This window comes from Dendrobates tinctorius, unplaced genomic scaffold (genome assembly GCF_039654945.1).
Source record: "Dendrobates tinctorius isolate UK_male_01 unplaced genomic scaffold, ASM3965494v1 ptg000103l, whole genome shotgun sequence".
NCBI classification, from domain to species: domain Eukaryota; kingdom Metazoa; phylum Chordata; class Amphibia; order Anura; family Dendrobatidae; genus Dendrobates; species Dendrobates tinctorius.
In genome coordinates this window covers 46130683-46142500 of record NW_027361771.1, presented here as the reverse complement: position 1 = coordinate 46142500, position 11818 = coordinate 46130683, and the positions used below count along the sequence as shown (strand labels likewise).

General features: G+C 49.3%; 1 protein-coding gene across 6 annotated transcripts in view; it reads right to left on the bottom strand.

The window, feature by feature from the left end:
- LOC141100123 (uncharacterized) overlaps window positions 1–9590 on the bottom strand; it is a 48517-nt gene extending 38927 nt beyond the window's left edge. The window contains exons 1-2 of one of the 6 annotated variants that reach the window (XM_073588372.1): window positions 9510–9590; window positions 175–697 (exon numbers count right to left, since the gene is read on the bottom strand). In XM_073588372.1, the coding sequence (XP_073444473.1) occupies window positions 175–492 (318 nt within the window). In that variant the 5' untranslated portion in view covers window positions 493–697; window positions 9510–9590. The other 5 variants (XM_073588369.1, XM_073588370.1, XM_073588375.1 and 2 more) reach the window with 5 other exon arrangements.
- Between the last annotated feature and the right edge of the window lie 2228 nt (window positions 9591–11818).

Genomic DNA, 11818 nt, shown 5'->3' with positions numbered 1-11818 from the left:
TTCTAAACCCCAGGATGGTCTTGAAGACTAAATTAATACCATGGCCTAAAGTTCTACTGTTTACACCCCAAAATATTTGGAGGATAACCATTTTCTGTTTAAAAAGGTATGCAAACTTGTCTTCGCTTTTTTTTCTTTGCTATTCCCATACTAAGTGCTTTTCCCATATTTTACTTCTTGATATTTTGCAGTTTTGGTGGCGAATGTCCGGTTGATGCTAGATATTAGTTCTCTGGAATAGTCTGCATCTAGAATTTTGCCACCTTCTGAGGTCACTCCTTGAAGGTTTTCGCACCCATAACCATTGTCAGGTATATCACTGCATTTGTGGGTCTTCGCTGGCCTGACACAAGTCAATGAGCTCTGTCCAGATGTGAGACACGATACCTCAGTCTGCGTCCCGGCATCCTGTCTTGACTGTGTACACGAATGATGTGGAGCGCTGTAATATTCTCTTTGGTGGCTAACGCGGGGTTTCTGAGGATCTGCCATGATCACATTCTGCACGTCTCTGCTTGGCGCAGCATCAGGCTTTGGATGGGGTCTGTTTCCCAAACCCTCTAAGGGTCTTCTGGGCGCAGACAATACCAATCGTTTTCCTTGCCCTTGCTTTATTCTACTGATGCTCCTCGGTAACACCAGACAAATCCTCTTTCCTGCAGCATTTGCTGTAAGAATCTTTAACAAGGCAACAGACCTGAAACAAAAAAGAAGATATGCAGAAGCAGGGTACTCTGACACACATTGATAGTTCTTTCCAGCTGCCAAGTCTGCTCTATGAGAATACCAAACCTAGCCAAAAAATTATCAAAAAAGAATAGAATAGTAACAAACAGAAAACTTCTAAAATAGCACTTACTAATAAAAGGGAGGTAATAAAGGGGACAAGTCACTCGATTCTTGCTGCCCTATCCACATGCAGCATGAATCTGACCCCGGCTACACCACTGCAACCAAGTATGTTTTTAACAGTGTTTCAGAGAAAGATCCGACCAGCCTTGCAGCGCTGGGGTCCTGGGTTCAAATCCCACCAAGGACAACATCTGCAAGGAGTTTGTATGTTCCCCGGTTTCCTCCCACACTACAAAGACATGCTGATAGGGAATTGTGAGCCCCATCGGGGACAGTGATGATAATGTCTGTAAAGCGCTGTGGAATTAATGGCGCTACATAAATGAGTAAAATAAATAAAATACAAAAAAAAAAAAACCATAGGGAGAGACCAGACTAGTAGACTAGGCCAATTCCACCACTGGACGGCTGCTCCCTGCTCTACTAAAAGGCGCTGACAGCTCTTTCCAATGTCTGTACACAGCCAACGACCTGTCAATCAACTGAGGGAAGAAGCCAGCCGCTGTTGGATCAGACTGGTCGGGTCTCTCCCTTTCACTTAAATGCCTGCATCCAGGCTGATTTTTGCTGCCTCTGGTTTGGGCAGCATGAAGGGTTGTCCAAGATAAGCCCAAACTGGAGCAAAGGCAGGTATGGGTGCATGACGTACCTGTCTCCCCTCCGCTGCAGCCCGTGAGTTAGAACAGTACAATAACGCCCCACTGTGTACATCTCTGACAGAAGCTGATGGCTACTATGTAGGTGACAGTAGCCCCCTTACCCCTTGGGCCATTGTGTCTGGCCCTGGTTTGTTACAGTGCTGCAGCCAATCACTGGCCTTATGGGCGATGGCCAGTACAGACAGGACCAGCAGTCACACATTGCAGACGTCACACCGCAGCCCCACACACAATGAACAGCAGGGGGCGGCAGGGAGGACCCTGTGTGTGGTTACTTACCACTGCTTGCCTCTGCCCACATTTTGCCTGATCATGGACAATCCCTTTAATAATGCCATTATTATAAATGCCTCCACCTTTATGCTGTTTCTTACACTGCACTGGCTATAACCCATCAGGTGTGGCCGTTACCCAGCAGTGGATCCAGATGCCTCCTACCTGGGGCACTAGATGTCATGTATGTGTATATAGTCCGGCACAGCCCGTTATCTCCACACACGCCTCATCCCGAGCCCTCAGCAATTATAGAATTACTACTTACTACCACATCGCGACCCCAGTACAGACCTGCGCGACGCTCCGCCCGATACAGCTTCCCAGCCTATCAGCGCTCCCTGGTGACGCCATCACTCCGCCTCCCGACCTGATATGACCGCGCAAGTTTATGACGTCATGGGAGGCAGGGCGCGCACGGGCTACCGGGTACTGTAGTTTTCCTGTTAAAACTCTGCTCAGCTGATGAGTGAAATAGTGATGGGAAGTTCGACTCTTTTTGTTGATCCGGCTCCGCTCACCATAAAGAGCCGGCTCTTTTGGCTCTTTAAACGGCTCTTTTTAGAAATCCGTTTTCCACAGTCCTCGTTCTAGGTCTTTGCCTATAAAGTGAGGGCCTCATTATACCCCTGTATAAGGATCTAGTGACGCAGTGTAGACTGTTATTCAGCATTGCTGTTTCCTCAGATTGTCAGCTCTTGTGATCAGGCCTCTGCTCCTCGCTCCAGTCTCTCCTGTACAGTGAGGCCTCATTATACCCCTGTATAAGGATCTAGTGATGCAGTGTAGACTGTTATTCAGCATTGCTGTTTCCTCAGATTGTCAGCTCTTGTGATCAGGCCCCGGCTCCTCGCTCCGGTCTCTCCTGTACAGTGAGGCCTCATTATACCCCTGTATAAGGATCTAGTGACGCAGTGTAGGCTGTTATTCAGCATTGCTGTTTCCTCAGATTGTCAGCTCTTGTGATCAGGCCCCGGCTCCTCGCTCCAGTCTCTCCTGTACAGTGAGGCCTCATTATACCCCTGTATAAGGATCTAGTGACGCAGTGTAGACTGTTATTCAGCATTGCTGTTTCCTCAGATTGTCAGCTCTTGTGATCAGGCCCCGGCTCCTCGCTCCGGTCTCTCCTGTACAGTGAGGCCTCATTATACCCCTGTATAAGGATCTAGTGATGCAGTGTAGACTGTTATTCAGCATTGCTGTTTCCTCAGATTGTCAGCTCTTGTGATCAGGCCTCTGCTCCTCGCTCCGGTCTCTCCTGTACAGTGAGGCCTCATTATACCCCTGTATAAGGATCTAGTGACGCAGTGTAGACTGTTATTCAGCATTGCTGTTTCCTCAGATTGTCAGCTCTTGTGATCAGGCCCCGGCTCCTCGCTCCGGTCTCTCCTGTACAGTGAGGCCTCATTATACACCTGTATAAGGATCTAGTGATGCAGTGTAGACTGTTATTCAGTATTGCTGCTTCCTCAGATTGTCAGCTCTTGTGATCAGGCCCCGGCTCCTCGCTCCGGTCTCTCCTGTACAGTGAGGCCTCATTATACCCCTGTATAAGGATCTAGTGACGCAGTGTAGACTGTTATTCAGCATTGCTGTTTCCTCAGATTGTCAGCTCTTGTGATCAGGCCCCTGCTCCTCGCTCCGGTCTCTCCTGTACAGTGAGGCCTCATTATACCCCTGTATAAGGATCTAGTGATGCAGTGTAGACTGTTATTCAGCATTGCTGTCTCCTCAGATTGTCAGCTCTTGTGATCAGGCCCCGGCTCCTCGCTCCGGTCTCTCCTGTACAGTGAGGCCTCATTATACTCCTGTATAAGGATCTAGTGATGCAGTGTAGACTGTTATTCAGCATTGCTGTTTCCTCAGATTGTCAGCTCTTGTGATCAGGCCTCTGCTCCTCGCTCCAGTCTCTCCTGTACAGTGAGGCCTCATTATACCCCTGTATAAGGATCTAGTGACGCAGTGTAGACTGTTATTCAGCATTGCTGTTTCCTCAGATTGTCAGCTCTTGTGATCAGGCCCCGGCTCCTCGCTCCGGTCTCTCCTGTACAGTGAGGCCTCATTATACACCTGTATAAGGATCTAGTGATGCAGTGTAGACTGTTATTCAGTATTGCTGCTTCCTCAGATTGTCAGCTCTTGTGATCAGGCCCCGGCTCCTCGCTCCGGTCTCTCCTGTACAGTGAGGCCTCATTATACCCCTGTATAAGGATCTAGTGACGCAGTGTAGACTGTTATTCAGCATTGCTGTTTCCTCAGATTGTCAGCTCTTGTGATCAGGCCCCTGCTCCTCGCTCCGGTCTCTCCTGTACAGTGAGGCCTCATTATACACCTGTATAAGGATCTAGTGATGCAGTGTAGACTGTTATTCAGTATTGCTGCTTCCTCAGATTGTCAGCTCTTGTGATCAGGCCCCGGATCCTCGCTCCGGTCTCTCCTGTACAGTGAGGCCTCATTATACTCCTGTATAAGGATCTAGTGACGCAGTGTAGGCTGTTATTCAGCATTGCTGTTTCCTCAGATTGTCAGCTCTTGTGATCAGGCCTCTGCTCCTCGCTCCAGTCTCTCCTGTACAGTGAGGCCTCATTATACCCCTGTATAAGGATCTAGTGACGCAGTGTAGACTGTTATTCAGCATTGTTGTTTCCTCAGATTGTCAGCTCTTGTGATCAGGCCCCGGCTCCTCGCTCCGGTCTCTCCTGTACAGTGAGGCCTCATTATACACCTGTATAAGGATCTAGTGATGCAGTGTAGACTGTTATTCAGTATTGCTGCTTCCTCAGATTGTCAGCTCTTGTGATCAGGCCCCGGCTCCTCGCTCCGGTCTCTCCTGTACAGTGAGGCCTCATTATACCCCTGTATAAGGATCTAGTGACGCAGTGTAGACTGTTATTCAGCATTGCTGTTTCCTCAGATTGTCAGCTCTTGTGATCAGGCCCCGGCTCCTCGCTCCGGTCTCTCCTGTACAGTGAGGCCTCATTATACCCCTGTATAAGGATCTAGTGATGCAGTGTAGACTGTTATTCAGCATTGCTGTTTCCTCAGATTGTCAGCTCTTGTGATCAGGCCTCTGCTCCTCGCTCCAGTCTCTCCTGTACAGTGAGGCCTCATTATACCCCTGTATAAGGATCTAGTGACGCAGTGTAGACTGTTATTCAGCATTGCTGTTTCCTCAGATTGTCAGCTCTTGTGATCAGGCCCCGGCTCCTCGCTCCGGTCTCTCCTGTACAGTGAGGCCTCATTATACACCTGTATAAGGATCTAGTGATGCAGTGTAGACTGTTATTCAGTATTGCTGCTTCCTCAGATTGTCAGCTCTTGTGATCAGGCCCCGGCTCCTCGCTCCGGTCTCTCCTGTACAGTGAGGCCTCATTATACCCCTGTATAAGGATCTAGTGACGCAGTGTAGACTGTTATTCAGCATTGCTGTTTCCTCAGATTGTCAGCTCTTGTGATCAGGCCCCTGCTCCTCGCTCCGGTCTCTCCTGTACAGTGAGGCCTCATTATACACCTGTATAAGGATCTAGTGATGCAGTGTAGACTGTTATTCAGTATTGCTGCTTCCTCAGATTGTCAGCTCTTGTGATCAGGCCTCTGCTCCTCGCTCCGGTCTCTCCTGTACAGTGAGGCCTCATTATACCCCTGTATAAGGATCTAGTGACGCAGTGTAGACTGTTATTCAGCATTGCTGTGTCCTCAGATTGTCAGCTCTTGTGATCAGGCCCCGGCTCCTCGCTCCGGTCTCTCCTGTACAGTGAGGCCTCATTATACCCCTGTATAAGGATCTAGTGACGCAGTGTAGACTGTTATTCAGCATTGCTGTTTCCTCAGATTGTCAGCTCTTGTGATCAGGCCCCTGCTCCTCGCTCCGGTCTCTCCTGTACAGTGAGGCTTCATTATACACCTGTATAAGGATCTAGTGATGCAGTGTAGACTGTTATTCAGCATTGCTGTGTCCTCAGATTGTCAGCTCTTGTGATCAGGCCCCTGCTCCTCGCTCCGGTCTCTCCTGTACAGTGAGGCCTCATTATACCCCTGTATAAGGATCTAGTGACGCAGTGTAGACTGTTATTCAGCATTGCTGTGTCCTCAGATTGTCAGCTCTTGTGATCAGGCCCCGGCTCCTCGCTCCGGTCTCTCCTGTACAGTGAGGCCTCATTATACCCCTGTATAAGGATCTAGTGACGCAGTGTAGACTGTTATTCAGCATTGCTGTTTCCTCAGATTGTCAGCTCTTGTGATCAGGCCCCGGCTCCTCGCTCCGGTCTCTCCTGTACAGTGAGGCCTCATTATACCCCTGTATAAGGATCTAGTGAGGCAGTGTAGGCTGTTATTCAGCATTGCTGTTTCCTCAGATTGTCAGCTCTTGTGATCAGGCCTCTGCTCCTCGCTCCAGTCTCTCCTGTACAGTGAGGCCTCATTATACCCCTGTATAAGGATCTAGTGACGCAGTGTAGACTGTTATTCAGCATTGCTGTTTCCTCAGATTGTCAGCTCTTGTGATCAGGCCCCGGCTCCTCGCTCCGGTCTCTCCTGTACAGTGAGGCCTCATTATACCCCTGTATAAGGATCTAGTGATGCAGTGTAGACTGTTATTCAGCATTGCTGTTTCCTCAGATTGTCAGCTCTTGTGATCAGGCCTCTGCTCCTCGCTCCAGTCTCTCCTGTACAGTGAGGCCTCATTATACCCCTGTATAAGGATCTAGTGACGCAGTGTAGACTGTTATTCAGCATTGCTGTTTCCTCAGATTGTCAGCTCTTGTGATCAGGCCCCGGCTCCTCGCTCCGGTCTCTCCTGTACAGTGAGGCCTCATTATACACCTGTATAAGGATCTAGTGATGCAGTGTAGACTGTTATTCAGTATTGCTGCTTCCTCAGATTGTCAGCTCTTGTGATCAGGCCCCGGCTCCTCGCTCCGGTCTCTCCTGTACAGTGAGGCCTCATTATACCCCTGTATAAGGATCTAGTGACGCAGTGTAGACTGTTATTCAGCATTGCTGTTTCCTCAGATTGTCAGCTCTTGTGATCAGGCCCCGGCTCCTCGCTCCGGTCTCTCCTGTACAGTGAGGCCTCATTATACCCCTGTATAAGGATCTAGTGATGCAGTGTAGACTGTTATTCAGCATTGCTGTTTCCTCAGATTGTCAGCTCTTGTGATCAGGCCTCTGCTCCTCGCTCCAGTCTCTCCTGTACAGTGAGGCCTCATTATACCCCTGTATAAGGATCTAGTGACGCAGTGTAGACTGTTATTCAGCATTGCTGTTTCCTCAGATTGTCAGCTCTTGTGATCAGGCCCCGGCTCCTCGCTCCGGTCTCTCCTGTACAGTGAGGCCTCATTATACACCTGTATAAGGATCTAGTGATGCAGTGTAGACTGTTATTCAGTATTGCTGCTTCCTCAGATTGTCAGCTCTTGTGATCAGGCCCCGGATCCTCGCTCCGGTCTCTCCTGTACAGTGAGGCCTCATTATACTCCTGTATAAGGATCTAGTGACGCAGTGTAGGCTGTTATTCAGCATTGCTGTTTCCTCAGATTGTCAGCTCTTGTGATCAGGCCTCTGCTCCTCGCTCCAGTCTCTCCTGTACAGTGAGGCCTCATTATACCCCTGTATAAGGATCTAGTGACGCAGTGTAGACTGTTATTCAGCATTGCTGTTTCCTCAGATTGTCAGCTCTTGTGATCAGGCCCCGGCTCCTCGCTCCGGTCTCTCCTGTATAGTGAGGCCTCATTATACCCCTGTATAAGGATCTAGTGACGCAGTGTAGACTGTTATTCAGCATTGCTGTGTCCTCAGATTGTCAGCTCTTGTGATCAGGCCCCGGCTCCTCGCTCCGGTCTCTCCTGTACAGTGAGGCCTCATTATACCCCTGTATAAGGATCTAGTGACGCAGTGTAGACTGTTATTCAGCATTGCTCTTTCCTCAGATTGTCAGCTCTTGTGATCAGGCCTCTGCTCCTCGCTCCAGTCTCTCCTGTACAGTGAGGCCTCATTATACTCCTGTATAAGGATCTAGTGACACAGTGTAGACTGTTATTCAGCATTGCTGTTTCCTCAGATTGTCAGCTCTTGTGATCAGGCCTCTGCTCCTCGCTCCGGTCTCTCCTGTACAGTGAGGCCTCATTATACCCCTGTATAAGGATCTAGTGACGCAGTGTAGACTGTTATTCAGCATTGCTGTGTCCTCAGATTGTCAGCTCTTGTGATCAGGCCCCGGCTCCTCGCTCCAGTCTCTCCTGTACAGTGAGGCCTCATTATACCCCTGTATAAGGATCTAGTGACGCAGTGTAGACTGTTATTCAGCATTGCTGTGTCCTCAGATTGTCAGCTCTTGTGATCAGGCCCCGGCTCCTCGCTCCGGTCTCTCCTGTACAGTGAGGCCTCATTATACCCCTGTATAAGGATCTAGTGACGCAGTGTAGACTGTTATTCAGCATTGCTGTGTCCTCAGATTGTCAGCTCTTGTGATCAGGCCCCGGCTCCTCGCTCCAGTCTCTCCTGTACAGTGAGGCCTCATTATACCCCTGTATAAGGATCTAGTGACGCAGTGTAGACTGTTATTCAGCATTGCTGTGTCCTCAGATTGTCAGCTCTTGTGATCAGGCCCCGGCTCCTCGCTCCGGTCTCTCCTGTACAGTGAGGCCTCATTATACCCCTGTATAAGGATCTAGTGACGCAGTGTAGACTGTTATTCAGCATTGCTGTTTCCTCAGATTGTCAGCTCTTGTGATCAGGCCCCGGCTCCTCGCTCCGGTCTCTCCTGTACAGTGAGGCCTCATTATACCCCTGTATAAGGATCTAGTGACGCAGTGTAGACTGTTATTCAGCATTGCTGTTTCTTCAGATTGTCAGCTCTTGTGATCAGGCCCCTGCTCTTCGGTTGTAGTCTTACCATGTATTGTGGCATTTTTCATTCATGTCCTTTGTGAATTAGTAAGTGCTGTGATATGTGTTGGTGCACATGATGCATCCTGATGCAAACGCAGGTCCGTGAGTCCCTATGTTAAGTATAGGGATGTATTCTGGATCAGGATTCATCAGGATTGCTATGCATCACAACGCACCGTACCACAACGCACCGTACCACAACGCTAGAGTGAACACAGCCCCATTCGGGCAGCCCCTAACCAGGCGCCCCCATGTAATATACATGCTCCCATTTCATTTTATTATCATTACCACACTGTATAATAAGGCACAAGCCCTTCTAGTGAGGCGGGAAAGATCACTGTATGACAGAGCAGCATGCGGACATAGTCTTTATTATATCTGCATACTGGTCCCATACAGCACATCCCTCGCTTCCGAGCATGCTCAGTGCCGCAAAACGGATTCCTGCACACGGAAGCACATGGATCCGTGTTGTCCTGGATCCGTGCTCCATAGAGCTCCATGTTAATTCCAGACGTGTAGCCGCGGATCCGTGCGTCTCCCTGTGCCTGTGTGTTTTTCAGATGACACAAAGCTGCAACAAGTTGCGTTTTTGTGCATCTGATAAAATATGCAGACACACGGATCTGTGGGAAAACGGTGACAACTGGATGCACATGCAAGTCCCATCCGTCACCACTGAAAGTCAATGGAGACGAAAACGGATCTGTGTGCAGCCATTTTCATATGGATTGCAAAATATGCAAGTGTGAAACCAGCTTACCCTATATAATGATTGGGCCTGGACCTAGATCTCTCCACAGGTTTTGCCTAAAATCACTTTATATTACTTACCTTACCCTTAGGGCTCATACTCGTGTGAGATGCACGTGATTCTTGTGCGAGTCTCTCGCATGGAAACCTGGCACTGGGACTGGAGCATGCGGCTGCATAGAAGTACTTGTACCCGCACACTCCGGTCCGAGTGCTGGTGGCCGTGCCAGTTTTCCATGGGAGAGACTCGCACAAGAATCACATGCATCTCACACGAGTATGAGCCCTTAGCAGCAACAACTGACGTCATCTATCCTCCTCCCTGTAGTGTTGTCCTGAATCCTCCTGGCCCTGCATTCAACAGGATCGTTAACGCACCCCCTATGGCCGCAATGCTACTAACGCATCCAAAATCGGCATGATGCGTTACTTCATGACGTACCCTTGAACGCGGTCTGCAGCATTCGGGGGTGCGTCATGAAGTAACGCATCATGCCGATATTGGCATGCGTTAGTAGCATTGCGGCCATAGGGTGCGTTAACGCATCCGCTACATAGCGTTAGTGCCGCTATGTAACAGATGCTGTTGAACGTAGGCTATTAACGCAATGTGAACCTGGCCTAACACTATGAGATGAGCTACCAAACAAAGTGCTGAGTCTCTCCTCCTACACATACTATATACTGTATGTATATGCCATGGATGAGGGGCCAGTAAAGTAGATCTTTATTCGGGACTACAGGTAACGCACAGGTCATTGCAGATGATGATGATGACAATTTGCTGAGGCTCTCCTCCTACACATAGTCACATGTCATATACTGTATGCCATGGAGGAACTGGCAGTATATATTTGGGACTGAAGGGTTAACTCCCCTGCATTTATTCACAGTCCACATCTCCTCCCCTCCTGACTGCTCCTCCCCCCCAGATGAGTCACAGTCAGGCTTCAGCTGAAGCTTATCAGCTGCCAGGCGCCAGAAGAAAAAAAAACAAAAAACGGCTCGTTCACCCTGCAGAGGCGGCTCATTTCATTCACAGCAGGGAGCCGGCTCTTTGAATCGGATCGTTCACGAACGACACATCAGTAGAGTTAAAAGACCACTAGTGTACATGCAGGCCTCTAGTAGCAAGTGCGCCCACCTGAGTGCAGCTCCATAACACAAGTGCGCCCACCTGAGTGCAGCTCCATAACACAAGTGCGCCCACCTGAGTGCAGCTCCATAACACAAGTGCGCCCACCTGAGTGCAGCTCCATAACACAAGTGCGCCCACCTGAGTGCAGCTCCATAACACAAGTGCGCCCACCTGAGTGCAGCTCCATAACACAAGTGCGCCCACCTGAGTGCAGCTCCATAACACAAGTGCGCCCATCTGAGTGCAGCTCCATAACACAAGTGCGCCCATCTGAGTGCAGCTCCATAACACAAGTGCGCCCACCTGAGTGCAGCTCCATAACACAAGTGCGCCCATCTGAGTGCAGCTCCATAACACAAGTGCGCCCACCTGAGTGCAGCTCCATAACACAAGTGCGCCCACCTGAGTGCAGCTCCATAACACAAGTGCGCCCACCTGAGTGCAGCTCCATAACACAAGTGCGCCCACCTGAGTGCAGGTCCATAACACAAGTGCGTCCACCTGAGTGCAGCTCCATAACACAAGTGCGCCCATCTGAGTGCAGCTCCATAACACAAGTGCGCCCACCTGAGTGCAGTGCTACAACAGGGACACGCCGTGCCAGGTGTAGCAGATAGGCCGGCAGCTAAGATGGATCACATTATTAAACACTACCTTATGTAAGCCACAGTCCTCCCATTAACAGTGGTAGCCCATAATTATGTGTATACGTAGTACAGGTGTATTGTCTATCAGGGGCTGATGTCTGACCTTGGGGCTACACTGTGACCTCAGACTTGTGCACAGTGTGAGGATTCTCTGAGAGTCCATAAGTATGTGATATGCATACACCCGGCCACATTCCGACTGTGTTGTTCCTATCTTCAAAAAGCGGAAGAAGGTGGACCCAGGGAACTATAGGCCGGTGAGTCTGACTTCTATACCAGGAAAGATCTTTGAACAAATTATTAAACAACATGTATGTCAATACCTGGATAAGAATGAAGTGATTAAACAGAGTCAGCATGGGTTTGTATCTAATAAGTCATGTCAGACTAACTTAATTTCCTTCTATGATAGAATCACTGACTGGGTGGATCAGGGAAATGCTGTAGATATAGTATATCTCGACTTCAGCAAAGCATTTGACAAAGTATCTCACACCATCCTTATTGAAAAAATGACTAAGTATGGGGGCGTGTCCTGGCCATGCAGGAGAGGAAGCTGAAAATAGAGGCTCCTGCTCTGGGCCACTTTGAGGCCATATAACAAG